Source organism: Musca vetustissima, unplaced genomic scaffold (genome assembly GCF_032173495.1).
Source record: "Musca vetustissima isolate MV318-11 ecotype Yass unplaced genomic scaffold, APGP_CSIRO_Mvet_v1 utg35676, whole genome shotgun sequence".
NCBI lineage: Eukaryota > Metazoa > Arthropoda > Insecta > Diptera > Muscidae > Musca > Musca vetustissima.
Window position 1 is genome coordinate 29,172 of NW_026884617.1, and position 20,713 is coordinate 49,884.

The 20,713-nt window shown below is 37.0% G+C and overlaps 1 protein-coding gene across 1 annotated transcript; it reads right to left on the bottom strand.

The window, feature by feature from the left end:
- Positions 1–305: 305 nt before the first annotated feature.
- LOC133331653 (CAP-Gly domain-containing linker protein 1) lies at positions 306–20,366 on the bottom strand. Its single transcript, XM_061540034.1, has 7 exons — positions 20,313–20,366; positions 5,866–6,195; positions 3,993–4,311; positions 3,723–3,928; positions 921–1,189; positions 546–822; positions 306–488 (listed from the first exon to the last, which is right to left on the bottom strand). The coding sequence occupies exons 1-7, from the start codon at positions 20,364–20,366 to the stop codon at positions 306–308; spliced, it is 1,638 nt and encodes a 545-aa protein (XP_061396018.1).
- Positions 20,367–20,713: the final 347 nt, after the last annotated feature.

Here is a 20,713-nt window from a genome sequence, read left to right on the forward strand (position 1 = left end):
AGAAAAAGAACACCATCGCGATATATTCAGAGTGATATCAATATTACAAAGTATTTCTCTAAGTATTATTAATATAATTACTAAAACTAAATTGTAGGCTAATTAGTGAAGGTCCTCGGAAATCCTTATTTAAATTTTTTTTTACAGATAATTACAAAATTAAGGGTCTCTATAGGCTATGTATGGGTAGGTCCCTAAAATATCGATTAACAAAATATAAATATTTTGTAATATATAGAAATACACATATTTACAACAACACACGTATTCAAATGTCTGTCTATTCGTGTTCATAATATCCTGGCTTAATCCGGTTTCAAGGAATCCAAACTTGGTTTATCGGTAGTTGTAGCAGTGGCTGTGGTTGTTGAGTTACTGGCCCCAGGGGCTCCGTTTTGCTCCTTTTGACGCATTGCCTCTTCCATTAACAAGGTCTGTTCCATGACACGACTTCGGGCTTGACGTATGGCCGATAAACGTTCCGCCAGCTTGAGGGAAGGGAAGAGTGAACGGCTAAAGCAAGGCTGATAAAATAATTCACTTACCATTGTATTCGTCACCGTAACACCCAATTGTGGATTGGACACACTAAATGCTGTCATACTCAAACGTTCCAATTCCGCCTCCAGTGTCTTATAGTCCTCCCACATGGTCCTCTGGGTATTCAACATCTCCGCCTTATCCTGATACAGCAGCTGAATATAGGCTTCTAATTGTTCAAATTTCTTCTTGTTCTCGGCATCCGCACGCAACTGGTCCTCCTTCCATTTGCGAAAGGATTCAAGTAACTTTTCCGATTGTTTGCAAATTTCCTGTTCGTTTCTGTTAGAAAAGGACAATAGGATACGCTGAGGGTTATTATAAGGATGATGAATGAAGGATACTCAGGCCTACTACTCACTCGTAGGCCTACTACTCACTCGTAGGCCTGCTGAAGTCGTTTATAATCCTCGGTTAAATTTTTCAATTTTCGTTGGGTGTCATAGTGCTCCTCCTTTAGGCGATGCACCTCTTCGGCATGTGCCAGATCATTGGTTTTCATGACATGTTGTTGATCGCGCATAACTTCGTGGGCCGAGAAGAGCTCCTTTTCGATTTTCAATAATTGTTCTTGCAGACTTTTTTGCCGTCCCACACAAACGGCTTCTTTTTCTTTGAGGGCCATGACTTCGTCGGTGAGGTATTTACGCTGGAATGAGAAGACATCGAATTTAAAGAAAAATATTTTTTGAAGGCGGAGATTTTTTAAAAATATTTTTTCAAGCATCCACACAAGGCGTGGATTTTTTAAAGAAAAATTTTTGAAGCATCCCGACAAGGCGTGGATTTTTTAAAGAATATTTTTTTAAGCATCCCGACAAGGCGTGGATTTTTTAAAGAATATTTTTTCAAGGGTCAAAACAAGGCGTGGATTTTTTAAAGAATATTTTTTCAATGGTCAAAACAAGGCGTGGATTTTTTAAAGAATATTTTTTCAAGGGTCAAAACAAGGCGTGGATTTTTTAAAGAATATTTTTTCAAGGGTCAAAACAAGGCGTGGATTTTTTAAAGAATATTTTTTCAAGGGTCAAAACAAGGCGTGGATTATTTAAAGAATATTTTTTCAAGGGTCAAAACAAGGCGTGGATTTTTTAAAGAATATTTTTTCAAGCATCCACACCTTAATGAAGGGTCCCCAAAATATTTTTACAAGCATCCACACCTTAATGAAGGGTCCCTAAAATATTTTTACAAGCATCCACACCTTAATGAAGGGTCCCCAAAATATTTTTACAAGCATCCACACCTTAATGAAGGGTCCCCAAAATATTTTTACAAGCATCCACACCTTAATGAAGGGTCCCCAAAATATTTTTACAAGCATCCACACCTTAATGAAGGGTCCCCAAAATATTTTCACAATAATACCTACCGCCAAAGTTAATATCCGAGCCAGCCAGACAGACAGACATACTGCAGGCTGCGGGGCCATAGTACTTGCAACCGAAACTTGATGTTGACTTGCAGTGTGCAATTCAATGTAACGCCAATTTGGCCGGATGCCTTTGCCTTTTGTTCAGGCACTTGTGGCCGGCCTATCACCGTCAGATCATGTTATTGGCTACCATATCAGTAGCCTAAAATCATGTTTTGTGCGAAGTGGATGGTCAGTTGTTCTTTAAGGCTAAAACTATTGATCTGGGTAATAATCAAGAAATAGCAACAACAACAAAACAAAGCAAAATGTTGGCCTGAAAAATATTATTTAAAAAATCCACGCCTAGATGTAGGCCTTACAAATATTATTAAAAAAAATCCACGCCTCGATGTAGGCCTTACAAATATTATTTACAAAATCCACGCCTAGATGTAGGCCTGAAAAACATTATTTAAAAAATCCACGCCTAGATGTAGGCCTTAAAAATATTATTTAAAAAAATCCACGCCTCGATGTAGGCCTGAAAAACATTATTTAAAAAATCCACGCCTAGATGTAGGCCTGAAAAAATAGTATTTAAAAAATCCACGCCTAGATGTAGGCCTGAAAAATATTATTTAAAAAATCCACGCCTAGATGTAGGCCTGAAAAATATTATTTAAAAAATCCACGACTAGATGTAGGCCTGAAAAATATTATTTTAAAAATCCACGCCTAGATGTAGGCCTGAAAAATATTATTTAAAAAATCCACGCCTAGATGTAGGCCTGAAAAATATTATTTAAAAAATCCACGCCTAGATGTAGGCCTGAAAAATATTATTTTAAAAATCCACGCCTAGATGTAGGCCTGAAAAAATAGTATTTAAAAAATCCACGCCTAGATGTAGGCCTGAAAAATATTATTTTAAAAATCCACGCCTAGATGTAGGCCTGAAAAATATTATTTAAAAAATCCACGCCTAGATGTAGGCCTGAAAAATATTATTTTAAAAATCCACGCCTAGATGTAGGCCTGAAAAATATTATTTAAAAAATCCACGCCTAGATGTAGGCCTGAAAAATATTATTTTAAAAATCCACGCCTAGATGTAGGCCTGAAAAATATTATTTTAAAAATCCACGCCTAGATGTAGGCCTGAAAAATATTATTTAAAAAATCCACGCCTAGATGTAGGCCTGAAAAATATTATTTTAAAAATCCACGCCTAGATGTAGGCCTGAAAAATATTATTTAAAAAATCCACGCCTAGATGTAGGCCTGAAAAATATTATTTAAAAAATCCACGCCTAGATGTAGGCCTGAAAAATATTATTTAAAAAATCCACGCCTAGATGTAGGCCAGAAAAATGTTATTTAAAAAATCCACGCCTCGATGTAGGTCTGAAAAACATTTAAAAAATCCAAGCCTCAATGTAGGTCTAAAAAAACTTGAAAAAAATTATTTAAAAAATCCACGCCTATAAATACTTCAACTTAGCTGGCTTATGACAGAACTTTCGTTCCATAAGCCGAGCTTAGAAAAGATTTCCAGGCGCGTCGGTTTTTTGCGCAGTTTTTCCAATATGAAAGACCATATTCGGCAATGTTGTCTTCAACTTGATCTTTCTATAGTATTCGTGGCCTTCCCCATCTGCGTGAACCATCAGCTGGTTCACTTTTATATGCCTTCTGGCCATGGACGTACGCAGGGGGCGGACCGAGTGGCCCGGGCCCCGAAATGAATTTTTTTCACAGTAAATTTACGTTTGCAACAGCGAATTTTTTCATTTTGTACTACCGGACCCTCTCAAATAATACCTACCTCCAAATTATGCCGATGCTGCTCCCTTTCCATTAACTGAAATCGTTCATTCAGCACCGTTAACTGAGCATTGGCTGTCCTCAGTTTTTTCGCCTGATCCTCAAAATTTTCTTCCAGGTCCTCATACTTCTTTGCCAAGCCTAAGCGATGACTTTCCTGGGATTTCAAGAGTCCAGATAGGCGTTGGATTTGCGTAATCAGATCCCCTGTCGAAAAAAGTAGACACACTTTATCATATCGAGGGATATTTGAGAATAGATATTCGATTACCATTTTTTCTCTTATTTTCATTTAATTCTTCATTCAATTTCCTGGTCTCTGAGTGAAGAAAATATTCTTGGCGCTGTGATTTATCCAATTCTTTGGACATTATCTCCAAACGTTTTTCGAGATCCGCCACTCTTTGTTGATTATTGCAGCACATGTCGGATGGACTACTACTATGGCTAGCTTTACAGCTGGGATTATTGGCACGACAGGATTGAAAATGTTGGCTGTTATGTAGCGCCGCACTCAGGTGCTTAATATGTTGATCACGATTCACGAGGGCCTTGTGCAGGCTATCTATTTGGCATTTGAGATTATTATTCTGAAAAGGAAAATTTTTATAATTTTTTATTAACTCAAATATTATTAAAAAATCCATGCTTTAAAAAAATATTTTTAAAAAATCCAGGCCTTGAAAAAATATTTTTAAAAAAATCCAGGCCTTGAAAAAATATTTTTAAAAAAATCCACGCTTTAAAAAAATATTTTTAAAAAATCCAGGCCTTGAAAAAATATTTTTAAAAAATCCAGGCCTTGAAAAAATATTTTTAAAAAATCCACGCCTTGAAAAAATATTTTTAAAAAATCCAGGCCTTGAAAAAATATTTTTAAAAAAATCCAGGCCTTGAAAAAATATTTTTAAAAAAATCCACGCTTTAAAAAAATATTTTTAAAAAATCCAGGCCTTGAAAAAATATTTTTAAAAAAATCCAGGCCTTGAAAAAATATTTTTAAAAAAATTCCACGCCTTGAAAAAATATTTTTAAAAAAATCCACGCCTTGAAAAAATATTTTTAAAAAATCCACGCCTTGAAAAAATATTTTTAAAAAAATCCACGCCTTGAAAAAATATTTTTTAAAAAAATCCACGCCTTGAAAAAATATTCTTTAAAAAATCCACGCCTTGAAAAAATATTCTTTAAAAAATCCACGCCTTGAAAAAATATTTAAAAGAAAATCCACGCCTTGAAAAAATATTTAAAAAAAATCGCCTTGAAAAAATATTTAAAAAAAAATCGCCTTGAAAAAATATTTTAAAAAAACCCACGCCTTGAAAAAATATTTTAAAAAAACTCACGCCTTGAAAAAATATTTAAAAAGAAAAATCGCTTTGAAAAAATATTTTAAAATAAAACACACATTGAAAAAATATTTTAAAATAAAACACACATTGAAAAAATATTTTTTAAAAATCCACGCCTTGAAAAAATATTTTTTAAAAAATCTACGCCTTGAAAAAATATTTTTTAAAAAATCCACGCCTTGAAAAAATATTTTTAGAAAAAAAAAAATTGAAAAATCCACGCCTCTGAAAAAATATTTAAAAAAATCCACGCCTCTAAAAAAATATTTAAAAAAAATCCACGCCTCTGAAAAAATATTTTAAAAAATCCACGCCACCGAAAAAAAAATTGAAAAATCCACGCATCTGAAAAAATATTTAAAAAAATCCACGCCTTGAAAAAATATTTAAAAAAATCCACGCCTTGAAAAAATATTTAAAAAAATCCACGCCTCTCAAAAAATGTTTAAAAAAAATCCACGCATTTATAAAAAATAATTTTTTTGAAAAACTTCCACGCTCTGAAAAAATATTTAAAAAAAAATCCACGCCTTGAAAAATATTTTAAAAAAATCCACGCCTTGAAAAAATATTTTTAAAAAATCCACGCCTTGAAAAAATATTTTTAAAAAATCCATGACTTGAAAAAATATTTTTAAAAAATCCACGCCCTGAAAAATATTTTTAAAAAATCCATGACTTGAAAACTTATTTTTTGGAATCATAAAAATTATTATTAACAAAATAAAGATAAATGAAATCAATTTTGGAACCAATTGAAAAAATTTTGAATTTTTCTGAATTTTCACCCACTTGTGTTTCCAATTCTCTGCAGGCAGCCTCCTTAGCTTCGCTTTGCTGCTTCAGGGCCTCTTGCAGACGATCATTTTGTAACTCCAACTCCTTCAGAGACTTGGTTAAATCCAATGCACCCTCCTCCGCGATTGGATCCTTAGCTTTACTACAACACTCTCGCTTAACCTGAATCACCTCGCAGGACATTTGCTCCAATTCTCGTTTTAAGTCATCAATGATTTGTTGATATTTTTCATGGGTATCTCCACCTCCTCCACCGCCAGCATCATGATGATGGCTATGCTGTAAGGCAGCATCCAAGAGGGCTACATGAGGACATTCGCCGGACTATTTTAGTGGGTACACAATATTGAAAAAATTATGAATACAACCTATCCTCTGCTCCAAATCAATTTCCAATTCCCATACTTACCATTATTTTCAAATTTGTAGTTCTTGTAATATCAGTGTGTCGATTACAGGCTACGTGTTACCCGAAAATTTAGCTCATATTTCTCTTTAATATTCAAAAATTAGTTTTCATATTGTTTTAAAAAGTTTTGACGAAAGAAATTTTCTTTTAATTTTTTTTTTTGTTATTGGTTTCACTTTCATGTCGCAAATTTATTCACAAGTATTTGCACTCATCATCATCGTCGACATCAACATCGTCGCCAACGTTAACATTTTCGAAATTCAATAATTTTGCAATAAAACTTTGTCACGAAACTCCAGACGACGAAGAAGTGCCGGAAAACGAAAGCCCAGAAGAGTTCAAATGAATTTTTGAACTGAGGCCAAAGACACAAAAAAAAACACAAACAAACCTGTCAATGATTCATAGCCATGCCATTAGAACTCTTCAATTATCCATCAAATGGAGGAAGAACGGAAGATGTACAAAAAAAAAAAAAAAAAACTAATAGGGGAAGGGTTGCCTCAGAGGAATTAAAAAAAATTAGCTTCCAAAAAATACTTTTAAAAAATCAACGCCTTGAAAAAATATTTTTAAAAAATCAAATATTTTTTTTTAAACCAGCCCTTGATAAAATATTTTTAAAAAATCAAATATTTTTTTTTTAACCACGCCCTGAAATTATATTTTTAAAAAATCCACGCTTTGAAAAAAAATATATTTTAAAACCAGTAAGGAAAGTAGTAAAGTCGGACGGGGCCGACTATATGATACCCTTCACCACTTTGAGTATATTCAACAGATGAATCCTAACAGAAGTCGCATTTTTAAAGGACCAGTAAAATGAAATTGGAACCATAAACACGTCATTCTGCAACCGATACTAAATTGTTCATTTGGTCAGATATAGAAGCTATATCTAAATCTGAACCGATTTCAGGAAACTTAACACACATCATTCTAGACCTAATTTGTTACGCTGTGCCAAATTTCGTGCAAATCGAAAGATATATAGGGACTTTGGTGCACCATTTACATTAAATCTGACGAAAGTATATGTGGGAGCTATATATAAATCTGAACCGATTTTCAGGCAACTTTACACACATCATTCTAGACCTAATTTGCTATGCTGTGCCAAATTTCGTGCTTAAATCGACTCAAAAAGTGATTCTATGCATATTCTCAAAAGGAGCCATGGGTCTATCTCGATTATTTTTGCATGTTACAAACATATGCACAAAAACATAATACCCTGTACCAGAAAAAAGAATTTGGTTCAAGAACCTCAAAACCTGGGGGCTACCAGAAAAAATTGACCAATATAATATATATAATTTATAGTGGAGAGATGTGCTACCTAATAAGAACTCGACGTACTAAATTACAGTCAATTTGATCGAAAAAAACGATCAGAACCCCCAAAATACCAAAAATTTTGGGGTACCGTTATATGGGTACTACCAGAAAAACTGGACTATATTTATAATTTTTAGTGGAGTAATTTGGTACCCAATAAGAACCCAATGTACAAAATTTCAGCGAATTCAGTTATAAAACGAGCCCAAAAACCTCAAAATACCGAAAATTTTGGGGTACCCTTATATGGGAGCTATGCCTAAACGTGGACCGATTTTCTCCAATTTCAATAGGATTCGTCCTTGGGCCAATTAAGTGACCTGTGCCAAATTTCATCCAAATCGGATCATAAATGCGACCTGTACTTTGTTAACAAAAATACATGGACGGACGGACAGACGGACATGCATAAATCGACTCAGAAAGTGATTCTATGCATATTCTCAAAAGGAACCATGGGTCTATCTCGATTATTTTTGCCTGTTAAAAACATATGCACAAAGACATAATACCCTGTACCACAGTGTGGTGAAGGGTATAAAAATCCACTCCTTGAAAAAATATTTTGAAAAAATCCACGCCTTGGAAAAAAATTATTAAAAAATCCACGCCTTAAAAAAATATTTTGAAAAAAATCCACTCCTTGAAAAACTATTTTTAAAAAAACCACGCCGTGCAAAAATATATTTTTTTAAACCAAGCTATGAAAAAAATATTTTTTTAAGCCAAGTTATGAAAAAAATATTTTTTTTTAAACCACACCTTGAAAAAATTTTTTTGAAAATCCACGCCTTGAAAAAATATTTTTAAAAAATTCACGCCGTGAAAAATTATTTTTAAAAAATTCATACTTTCGTTCCATAAGCCGAGTTTAAAAAAGATTACCAGGCGCGTCGGTCTTTTACGCAGTTTTTCCAATTCGGCAATGTTGTCTTCCACTTGATCTTTCCATCTTATTCGTGGTCTTCCCCTTCTGCGTGCAGCATCAGCTGATTCGCATGTATATGCCTTCTGGGCTGGGGCATCTTCATCCATTCTCACAACATGAACTATCCAACGCAGCCGCTGCAGCTCAATACGCCTAACAATGTCAATGACCGAGAATAGCTGGTACAGCTCATGGTTTATTCAACGGCGATATTCACTGTCAACGCAGATCGGCCCATAGATCTTTCGGAGAATTTTTCTCTAAAACACTCAAGAGCTGCCTCGTCTGATTGCGCAAGTACCCATGCTTCCGATCCATATAACAGCAAGTGTAGTATCAGCGTCTTGTAGAGTGTGAGTTTGGTCTGGCGGTAGGTGGTCTTGCTTTTGAGTTGTTTGCTCAGACCATAGTAGCATCGGTTGACCATCACTATCCTTCTCCAAATTTCAAAACTGATGTCATTCGTTTCATTTATGGCGGGGTACCAAGGTATATAAAATCTTTAACTACCTCGAAGTTGTAGTTCTCAAGTTCCGAGTCTACTGGACGTCTTGCGCGTTGATACCATCTCAGCTTGGTATTCTCGCCGTTTACTGCCAGGCCCACTTTGGCAGACTCCTTATCAATTTGTTCAAAGGTGAGCTGTTAGCGCTCGCAATGTTCGACCCATTATATCGATGTCATCGGCGTAGGCGAGTAACTGGTGTTGTTTGTTGTACAGAGTGTCATTTCTGTTCACTTTTGACTCTCGTATGACCTGTTCCAGCAGGATGTTAAAAAGGTCCGAATTCTCGTTCGGTATTAAAGGGCTCCGAAAGGTCCTTTCCGACTTTAACTGCTGATTTTGTGCCCGGTAAAGTTATCCTGCATAGCCGTATTCATTTTACAGGAATGCCTAACGCAGATATGGCTTTGTACACCTCTGAACGGATAGGGCTGTCGAATGCAGCGTTATAGTCGACGAATAGGTGGAATGTGTCGATGTGTTTTTCGTGGGTTTTTCCAGGATTTGGCGCAGAGTGAAAATCTGGTCAATGGTGGATTTGCCAGGTCTGAAGTCGCATTGGTATGGCCCAATAATATCATTGACCATTGGCTTCAGTCGTTCACACAGTACGCTGGATATGCGTACTGTGTGATATGCGATGGGAAGTAGCCTTATTCCTCTATAGTTGGCACGTATCGTCTTGTCTACTTTTTTGTGCACGGGACACAGGATGCTGAGGTTCCAATCATTGGGCAGGCATATTCCTCTAGCCAAATTGTACTAATCAGCTGGTACATGCTACTTGAATAGTTCGGCTTTTAACCCAGCGGTACCTGCTGCTTTATTATTCTTCAGCCGATTGATTGCTATTCTGACCTAATCTTAGCTAGGTGGTCAACTAGTATTGGTTCTGGGGTATCCTCTTCACCTTGAATAGTAGCATTCAATACCAGAAGCTTTTCAAAATGCTCCTTCCAGATCCTCAGCACGCTGTCTGTATCTGTCACCACCAGGTTTCCTTCTTCATATCTACAGGAGGATGTGCCTGCACCAAAGCCTTTGTTTCATCCGTTGGTAGAATTTTCGGACTTCATTCTGACTAATGTACATCTCGATTTGCTCACGCTCACGTTTTTCTTGTTCTTTCTTCTTTTTTCTGAAAATACGTTTCTCTTCTCTCCTTTTCTCCCGATAGTACTCGATCGCATTACGTGTTGCTGCTGTCTGCAGGGTTGCCCTATACGCTGCGATTTTCATATCAGTAGCATTACGACACTCCTGATCGTACCACTGATTTCTTGATGGTGGTCTTTGGTACCCAAGTGTTGCTTTGGCTGCTGTTTGTAGAGAGTGGGCAATTCTCTGCCATTGTGCTTCTATATTATTATCGGGACAAGGGGTGCTTTCGTCAAGCAATTGGGTAAGTTGAGCGGAGTAGGCTACAGGGCGTAATCGTATGATTTACTTACGCCCTTTCCATCGCATTTCCTGTAAGGCAATAATATCGGCTTTGTACTTCTTGAGTACATCCGCCAAAGCGAGAACTGCGTCTGTCCTGTACAACGTGCGCACATTCCAAGTGCAGATTCGCAGATCGTGGTTCTTTATACGTTTGCGGGGGTCGTCAGCATTAGGAGGGTTTGGTTTTCTTTTTCTTTGCTTTTTATACCCTTCACCACACTGTGGTACAGGGTATTATGTCTTTGTGCATATGTTTGTAACAGGCAAAAATAATCGAGATAGACCCATGGTTCCTTTTGAGAATATGCATAGAATCACTTTCTGAGTCGATTTATGCATGTCCGTCTGTCCGTCCATGTATTTTTGTTAACAAAGTACAGGTCGCATTTATGATCCGATTTGGATGAAATTTGGCACAGGTCATTTAATTGGCCCAAGGACGAACCCTATTGAAATTGGAGAAAATCGGTCCACGTTTAGGCATAGCTCCCATATAAGGGTACCCCCAAATTTTCGGTATTTTGAGGTTCTTGATCGCATTTTCCGACCGAATTCGCTGAAATTTGGTACTTTGTGTTCTTATTGGGTAGCAAATCTCCCTACCAAACATTATAAATAAAGGTCCATTTTTTCGGAAAGCCCCCATATAAGGGCACCCCCAATTTTCGGTATTTTCGGGTTTTTGGGCTCGTTTTATAACTGAATTCGCTGAAATTTTGTACATTGGGTTCTTATTGGGTACCAAATTACTCCACTAAAAATTATAAATATAGTCCAGTTTTTCTGGTAGTACCCATATAACGGTACCCCAAAATTTTTGGTATTTTGGGGGTTCTGATCGGTTTTTTCGATCAAATTGACTGTAATTTAGTACGTCGAGTTCTTATTAGGTAGCACATCTCTCCACTATAAATTATATATATTATATAAATATTGGTCAATTTTTTCTGGTAGCCCCCAGGTTTTGAGGTTCTTGAACCAAATTCTTTTTTCTGGTACAGGGTATTATGTTTTTGTGCATATGTTTGTAACATGCAAAAATAATCGAGATAGACCCATGGCTCCTTTTGAGAATATGCATAGAATCACTTTTTGAGTCGATTTAAGCACGAAATTTGGCACAGCATAGCAAATTAGGTCTAGAATGATGTGTGTAAAGTTGCCTGAAAATCGGTTCAGATTTATATATAGCTCCCACATATACTTTCGTCAGATTTAATGTAAATGGTGCACCAAAGTCCCTATATATCTTTCGATTTGCACGAAATTTGGCACAGCGTAACAAATTAGGTCTAGAATGATGTGTGTTAAGTTTCCTGAAATCGGTTCAGATTTAGATATAGCTTCTATATCTGACCAAATGAACAATTTAGTATCGGTTGCAGAATGATGTGTTTATGGTTCCAATTTCATTTTACTGGTCCTTTAAAAATGCGACTTCTGTTAGGATTCATCTGTTGAATATACTCAAAGTGGTGAAGGGTATCATATAGTCGGCCCCGTCCGACTTTACTACTTTCCTTACTGGTTTATTGTAGGAGGGGTTTTCCGAGTGCGGGTAACTAACCCGACGCTTCAACGCATTTTTTATAGGTCTTATGGGTGAACTCGCGGCACACATTAGCTCACTATTTCAACGGGTGATGAAAATAGCTATACCAGGTGACTCCGTGGGGTGGTCAGTGTCAGCAATCCAGGCCTTGAAAAAAATATTTTTAAAAAATCCAGGCCTTGGAAAAATATTTTTAAAAAATCCACGCCTTGAAGAAATGTTTTTTTAAAAATCCACGCCTTGAAGAAATATTTTTGTAAAAATCCACGACTGCCCTGAAAAAATATTTTTAAAAATGAAATGTTCAACCCTTCCGCAATTTTTTATAATCCCATTACAATTAAATACACCATCATAATATCATCATTGATTACCCCTAAATGAGAACACGAGCCATTATTGCGTACATTAAGACGAATTCCAACACCGCGAAGAATACGAAAATTGCGTGCAACTTTATAGGAATTTTCATGCCAACCCCGATGCGTGTCATTTACTGTTGCGTAGCGATTGAATTGTTGTTGCCGTCGTATTTATTTGTTTTGTGTTTACCTCACGATTCAGGTGATAAATATGACACTGTTTTATTATTTTCAACAGATAACAGGTTTAGACGGCCTCCCTCTTCGAATGAGCGGGAGAAGTGGGCTCCATACATATATATGTCTATATGAGCGATTAAATGTGGCAGGTCAAGTTCGCCGATTCGTGTTTGAACAAAAGTAGTTTCTAATAATGAAGCTCGACTATATGACGAAGTGGTATTTTTACTACGGGCACTTACATACGACATACACACATCTATATATTTGCATATATGTATATGTGTATGAAACCCTCTCAATTTTATTCTCCGATTTTCTATATAAATGCCATAATTTTTTTATTCTATTTACGTTGTTGTTGGTGGGATGCACACAAAATAAATATGTTGCATTTATTGTACATAGAAGTAGGATAGATAGTGAGTTCTGTAACCCACTTAAGTTTATGCCACATACAGGTACCATCGATTCATGTTCAACTCCGACAGGCATGGAGACTGACTGGTAAACAAACAATAAATTTGTTTACCAGATATATGGGTATTGTTGTAGTACACCTGTGACATTAAGGAGGAGGTGGAATAGCAATACGAGGGTTCTATAAAGGACGTGGATTTTTTAAAAATATTTTTTTAAGGCATCTACTAAGGTGTGGATATTTTAAAAATATTTTTTAAGACATCTGCTAAGGCGTGGGGGTGGCGTAGGGGATGATAGATACCACGATAGATAGATACCAACATGGCGAAGTCCAGGCTTATCTCGGTCCCTCTTTCATCTCAATTGTGGACACTGACCTCACCGTGGTGCCACCTGGGGTAGCTATTTTCATCAACCCGTTGAAATAGTGAGCTAATATGTTCCGCGAGCTCACCCATAAGAACTATAAAAAATGGGTTGAGGCGTCGGGTTAGTTGCCCACTCTCGGAAACCCCAACCTACTATGTAAAAGCAAAGAAAAAGAAAGCCAAACCCCCCTAATGTTGACGACCCCCGCAAACGTATAAAGGACCACGATATGCGAATCTGCACTTGGAGTGTGCGCAAGTTGTACAGAACAGGCGCAGTGTTCGCTTTGGCGGATGTACTCAAGAAGTACAAAGCCGATATTATAGCCTTACAGGAAATGCGATGGAATGGGACTGGCGTAAGTAAATCAGATGATTACGACCTGTATTATAGCTGCTATGAAACGAGACATTCATTTGGCTGCGGATTTATGGTTAACAGGAGAATAAAAGACATCGTTTCCAGATTCACTCACTAAAAGCGAAGTTCTTCTACTTCAGTCTCATTTGCGCCCATGCTCCGACCGAATATAAAAATGAACAGGCCTAAAACATAGTTTACGAGCGCCTATAAACAGCATATGATCGTTGCCCTGGCAATGACATTAAAATTCTGCTAGAAGATTTGAATGCAAAAAAAAACGGAAGAGAATATATATTTAGCCCCACAGATTTTAATGCAAAAATCGGAAGGAAAAATATTTTTAGTCCCATCGTCGGAAAATTCAGCCTCCACGAAGAAACATCAGACAACGGCATGAGGTTGATTGACTTCGCGACAGCAAAAAAAAACATGGTAATTAGCAGCACCAGATTCAAGCATCTCGATATACACAAGGCCACCTGGATTTCTTCTGATCGAACAAAGAGAAATCAAATCGATTATTTTGTGATAGATGAAAGGCATTCATCCAGAGTTTTAGACGTCCGATCGATCCGGGGAGAGAATGTCGATTCGGACCATTACCTTGTAGCAGCCAAGGTACGCACGCGTCTTAATGTAGCAGCAAAGGTGCGATCTAATGTAACATGGAAATTTGACGTCGAAAAGCTGCAAACATAACAGATAGCAGAAGCCTACTCCGCTCAACTTACCCAACTGCTTGGCGAAAGCACCCCTTGTCCCTATGGAAGCACAATGGCAAAGAATTGTCCATTCCCTACATACTGCAGCAAAAGCAACACTTCGGTACCAAAAACCACCACCAAGAAACCCATGGTACGACTAGGAGTGTCGTAATGATACAGATGTGAAAAACGCAGCGTATAGGGCAACCCTGCAGACAGTAGCAACACGTTAGGAGAGAAACACGTAAGAGAGGAGAAACGTGTTTTCAGAAAAAAAGAAGAAAGAACAAGAAAAACGTGAGCGTGAACAAATCGAGATGTAAAGGAGTCACAATGAACTCCGAATATTCTACCAACGGGTAAAATACCAAACCGAAGGCTTTGGTGCAGGCACATCCTCCTGTAGAGATGAAGAAGGGAACCTGGTGACATGAAGGATCATTTTGAAAAGCTTCTGGTATCAAATAGTGGCGGTGAAGAAGATACCCCAAGATAACCAATAAGTGATGGCGGTATAGAATGTATATCACCTAGCCAAGATGAGGTCAGAATAGCAATTAATCAAGCTGAAGACCAATAAAGCAGCAGGAGCCGATGGGTTACCAGCCGAATAAGCAAGACTGGTGGCCAGATGCTTGTCAGGAGCATGCACCAGCTGATTAGTACAATTTGGCTAGAAGAATGTATGCCCAATGATTGGAAACTCAGCATCCTGTGTCCCGAGCACAAAAAAGGAGACAAGACGATATGTGCCAACTATAGAGGAATCAGTCTCCTTCCCATCGCATATAAAGTGCTATCCAGCGTACTGTGTGAACGACTGAAGGCAATGGACCATACCTGGAAAATCCACAATTGACCAGATTTTCACTCTGCGCCAAATCCTGGAAAAGACTCACGAAAAACACATCGACACATTCCACTTATTCGTCGACTATAAAGCCGCATTCGATAGCCCTAACCGTTCAGAGGTGTTTAAAGACATGTCTGCGTTCGGCATTCCTGCAAAATTAATTCGGCTTTGCAGGATAACTTTAACTGGCACAAGATCAGCACTTAAAGTCGGAAAGGACCTTTTGGAGCCCTTCAATACAGATCGAGGATTCAAACAAGGTGACAGTTAGTCGTGTGACCTATTTAACATCCTGCTGGAAAAGGTCATACGAAAGGCAAAGGGGAACAGAAATGACACTCTATACACCAAACAACACATGTTACTCGCCTACGCCGATGACATCAACACAATGGGTCGAACATTGCGAGCGGTAATAGCTCGCCTTTGAGCAAATTGAAAAGGAGTCTGCCAAAGTGGGTCTGGCAGTAACCGGCGTGAAGATCAAGATGATGGTATCAACGCGCAAGACTTCCAGTAGACTCGGACCAACTGTGGAACTTGAGAACTACAGCTTCGAGGTAGTTAAGAATTTTACATATCTTGGTACCGCCATAAATAAAACGAATGACATCAGTTTTGAAATTCGGAGAAGGATAGTGATGGCCAACAGATGCTACTATGGTCTGAGCAAACAACTCAAAAGCAAGGCCGCCTCCCGCCAGACCAAACTCACACTCTACAAGACGCTGATACTACCCGTGGATCTGAAGCATGGGTACTTGCGCAAGCAGATGAGGCAGCTCTTGGAGTGTTTGAGAGAAAAATACCCTCGAAAGATCTATGGACCGATTTGCGTTGACGGTGAATATCGCCGTCGAATGAACCACATCGACATTGTTAGACGTATTGAGCTGCAGCGACTACGTTGGCTAGGTCATGTTGTTAGAATGGATGTATATGCCCCAGGCCAGAAGCGAACCAGCTGATGGTTCACGCAGAAGGGGAGGGCCACGAATAAGTTGGAAAGATCAAGTGGAAGACAACATTGCCGAATTTGGTCTTTCAAATTGGAAGAACTGCGAAAACACCGACGCGCCTGGAAATCTTCTTTAAGGTCGGCTTATGGAACGAAAATTCTGCCAGCTAAGTATGTACTAAGGCGTGGATTTTTAAGAATAGTTTTTCAAGGCAGCCAATAAGGCATGGATTTTTAAGAATAGTTTTTCAATGCAGCCAATAAGGCATGGATTTTTAAGAATATTTTTTCAATGCCTGCAGTCAACAGGCGCGGATTTTTTAAAAATATTTTTTTAAGGCCCGCAGGCAACAGTCGTGGATTTTTTTAAAGAATATGTTTTCAGGCGTGTATTTTTTAAAGAATATGTTTTCAGGCGTGGATTTTTTAAAGAATATTTTTTCAAGTCCTATTTAAGGGGTGGATTTTTTTAAAGAATATTTTTTCAAGGCCTGCAGGCAGCAGGCGTGGAGTTTTTAAAAATATTTTTCAAGGCCTGCAGGCAACAGGCGTGGATTTTTTAAAATAATTTTCAAGGCCTGCAGGCAACAGGCGCGGATTTTTTAAAAATATTTTTTCAAGGCCTGCAGGCAACAGGCGTGGATTTTTTAAAAATACTTTTTCAAGGCCTGCATGCATCAGGTGTGGATTTTTAAAAATATTTTTTCAAGGCCTGGATTTTAAGAATATTTTTTCCAGGCATATGTAAGGCCTGGAGGCGTGGATTTTTTTAAAAATATTTTTTCAAGGCCTGGATTTTAAGAATATTTTGTCCAGGCATATGTAAGGCCTGGAGGCGTGGATTTTTTTTTAAAAATATTTTTTCCAGGCATATGTAAGGCCTGGAGGCGTGGATTTTTTTAAAGAATTTTCAAAGGGCATATTCGCCTCTGGAGGCGTGGATTTTTTTAAAAATATTTTTCCAGTCATATGTAAGACCTGGATTTTTTAAGAATATTTTTTTCCAGGCATATGTAAGACCTGGATTTTTTAAGAATATTTTTTCCAGTCATATGTAAGGCCTGGAGGCGTGGATTTTTTTAAAAATATTTTTTCCAGCCATATGTAAGACCTGGATTTTTTAAGAATTTTTTTAAGGCATATGTAAGGCCTGGCGCGGATTTTTTAAAAATATTTTTTCAAGGCATTTATAAGACCTGGATTTTTAAGAATATTTTTTCAAGGCACTTATAAGACCTGGAGGCGTGGATTTTTTTAAAAATATTTTTTCAGGGATTTTTTAAAAAATATTTTTGTGTAGCACTTATTAAGTGATCCCTCGTATCACCTATAATATACAAATAACAATATGTATAAAGGGTTTCTGGCTTTCTGGATAGGGACTTTATTTTTCAAAATATTGATTTTTCCCCTCGAGATGTTGGAAAGTTTATTTTAAATAATTTTTTATATATTTAAATCACTCATAATAAAGCACTACTTCAAAATTTGATTTTCATGTTCCGCTTAACAATCTGTTGTTCGGCCGTTTCGTGACAAAGTTCCACCAATGCACTATGGGTAAAAAGTATGATTTTTTGGCATAAAGTCAATTTTTTTTTGTTTTCATATTTTGAAATGTAACTGATTTCCTAAATGTAGACATCCATATTAGAAAAAAAAAACATTCAATATCAATGGGGGTGGCAACCCTTTTTTTGCTGGCGAGCTTTAAAAGTCAGCAGTTTGAACGTCACATTGTTTTGGTACAACTGGCGGTAAAAATCAGCTAAGTTCGAGTGCTTGTAATTTGACAAAATTTAAAAAATTAAAATGTGTAATTATGGAAAACGTTAGTGCAGGTATGTAAAATTAAGACGAGATGCTCTTTTTGTCATATTTGTCTGTTGTTGTAATACTGTGAAATGTTTTGTTTATGTTTAACTTTATATAAAATCTATACATTGTAGTTTTGTTCCGTGGAGTGTAACTTGTGAATGGCAAAGCATTGCAAAAAGGTGTAAATGCCAAGTTATTAACAAAAGTGTGTTAATTAATGGGTAACTAGCCTTTTTTGTGCTTTTTTGTGCCAACTCGTGTTTTTTACTGATAAACATGTGTTTGCCCATGCAGCGCTTATTGAAATTTGGAGCAGCAAAAATCGCTCAGAAGATTCACTTATGAAATATGTGTTACAGAATATCAATAATATCAGTTTAAATGAAGACCAAATGCGTTTGATATCGAAACAAGTTAAAGATTTTGATAGTTATATAAAAAAGCATTTGCCAAAGTTCAACCGTAAAAGTATAATTATAGTAATGGATGAGCAGTATGTTTTTTCCCAAACAAAATAGGTCGCCCAAAATTAAATTATGAACATGCTGGACCTAGGCTAAAAAGGAAATTAGCCTCCGAAGTTTCTTCACAAAATATGCTATATCATTGCTGCTATGGTTTCAGCCAAAATATTCAACGACAGAGACATGGCCTTTGTTTTGAATAAATCAGTCAGTAATGGAAATATAGCCGAAGTAAGGAACAAACATTTTGTTATATGCAGCTATATGAAATAGTGCCCCAAATCATATGAAAATTGGTAGGTCATCTTAGGAGCATAAAAAATGTATACAAACCAAATTTCACTTCAATAGCTTTAAAAACAAAAAAGTCGGGAAAAATCGGCCGATCGGCTATATGAAATAGTGCCCCAAATCATATGAAAATTGGTAGGTCATCTTGGGAGCATAAAAAATGTATACAAACCAAATTTCAATTCAATAGCTTTATAAACAAAAAAGTCGGGACAAATCGGCCAGAACGGCTATATAGCAGCTATATGAAATAGTGCCCCAAATCATATGAAAATTGGTAGGTCATCTTGGGAGCATAAAAAATGTATACAACCCAAATTTCAATTCAATAGCTTTAAAATTAGAGTTTATGCCAAAATAAACGTAAAAAAAACCATAGTGCAATGTTAACAAAATATTCAATTCACACTTGAGGAATATTTGTGACGCCTCAAAGTATGCAACAATTTTAATTACACTTCACTCAGGCAGCCATTCAGGCAATTTCAATTAATTTTCACTATTCTTTCACAAATATATTTTTTTATTTTCGGTGACTGCAAATAGTTTTGAAACTCCTTTTTTTTGTTCAGAAATTCTTTTAAAAATGATTTATATTTTTTTTATTTATGTCCTCCGGTATCACGTTAAGAATTTCCGTTACTACCATTTATTTTACGCTTATTCGATTCGAATCGAATGGTGTCGTTGTTGTCTCGTTTACAGACAATGGGGAAATGCGCGATATACCGTTTCCTGTCAGGCAATCGAATTCAACATTTATTTATTTATTGAGAAGTTCGACAAGTCTGTGATGAGTGTTTCGTGCTACACCACCAGAGCACCCACCGCTCTCCACCCCCTGGCTCCTGAGTGCTAACAACAAATTTGTTGTCCTTACTCTCGGATATTGCAAATATGTAGTGGTGTAGGTATTTTGGTGTGTTTTTGTTATTGTTTGTTGATCATCATTTAGTTTAACATGTAAAATAATCTACCCAGACAACTTCAAAACTTTGAACATAAGTTCGACTGTGTATTTATGTGCAGAATATATAAACCAATACCATGACGGCGTAGTTTAATTTATTATTATTTTTTATTGTGGATTTATACCCTACACTACGTGGATTTTTTAAAAATATTTTTTCAGGGTGGGGTAGAGGATGATAGATACCAAGGAACGGCTTTGATTGGCTTTAACATGGCGATGCCCAGGCTTATCTTGGTCCCTCCTTCATCTTAATTAGGGACACTGACCTCCCCGCGGTGTCTCCTGGTGTAGCTATTTTCATCATCCATTGAAATATTGAGCTGATATGTGCCGCGAGAACTATAAGAAAATTGGGTTGAGGCGTCGGGTTAGTTGCCCACACTCGGAAAACCCCTCCTACTATGAAAAAGCGAAGAAAAAGAAAACCAAACCCCCCCAATGGTGACGACCCCGGCAAACGTATAAAGGACTACGGTCTGCGTATCTGCACTTGAAATGTGCTCACGTTGTACAGAACAGGAGTAGTTTTTGCTTTGGCGGATATACTCAAGAAGTACATAGCCGATATAGTTGCCTTACAGGAAATGCGATGGAAAGGGATAGCCGTAAGTAAATCAGGTTATTACGCCCTGTATTATAGCTGTCATTAAACGAAACATGAATTTGGCGGCGGATTTATGGCTAAAAGGAAAATAAACTACCTCGTCTCCAGATTCACTCCAAAAGATGAGCGAATTGCCATAATCCGTATAAAAGCGATGTTCTTCTACATCAGTCTCATTTGCGCCCATACTCCGACCGAAGATAAAGATGAACAGACCAAAGACATATTTTATGAGCGCCTAGAAACAGCATATGACCGCTGCCCTGGTCATGAAATTAAAATGCTGCTAGGAGATTATAATG

What these genes read in the sequence shown, in the direction of transcription:
- LOC133331653 (XM_061540034.1), bottom strand. Translation starts at nt 20,366, where the DNA reads ATGTACTTCTTGAGTATATCCGCCAAAGCAAAAACTACTCCTGTTCTG. An exon ending in TGAAAATAAGAGAAAAAATG is followed by an intron (nt 3,929 to 3,992) that starts GTAATCGAATAT and finishes TTTTTTCGACAG; the next exon opens with GGGATCTGATTACGCAAATC. An exon ending in TTACGGTGACGAATACAATG is followed by an intron (nt 489 to 545) that starts GTAAGTGAATTA and finishes CCTTCCCTCAAG; the next exon opens with CTGGCGGAACGTTTATCGGC.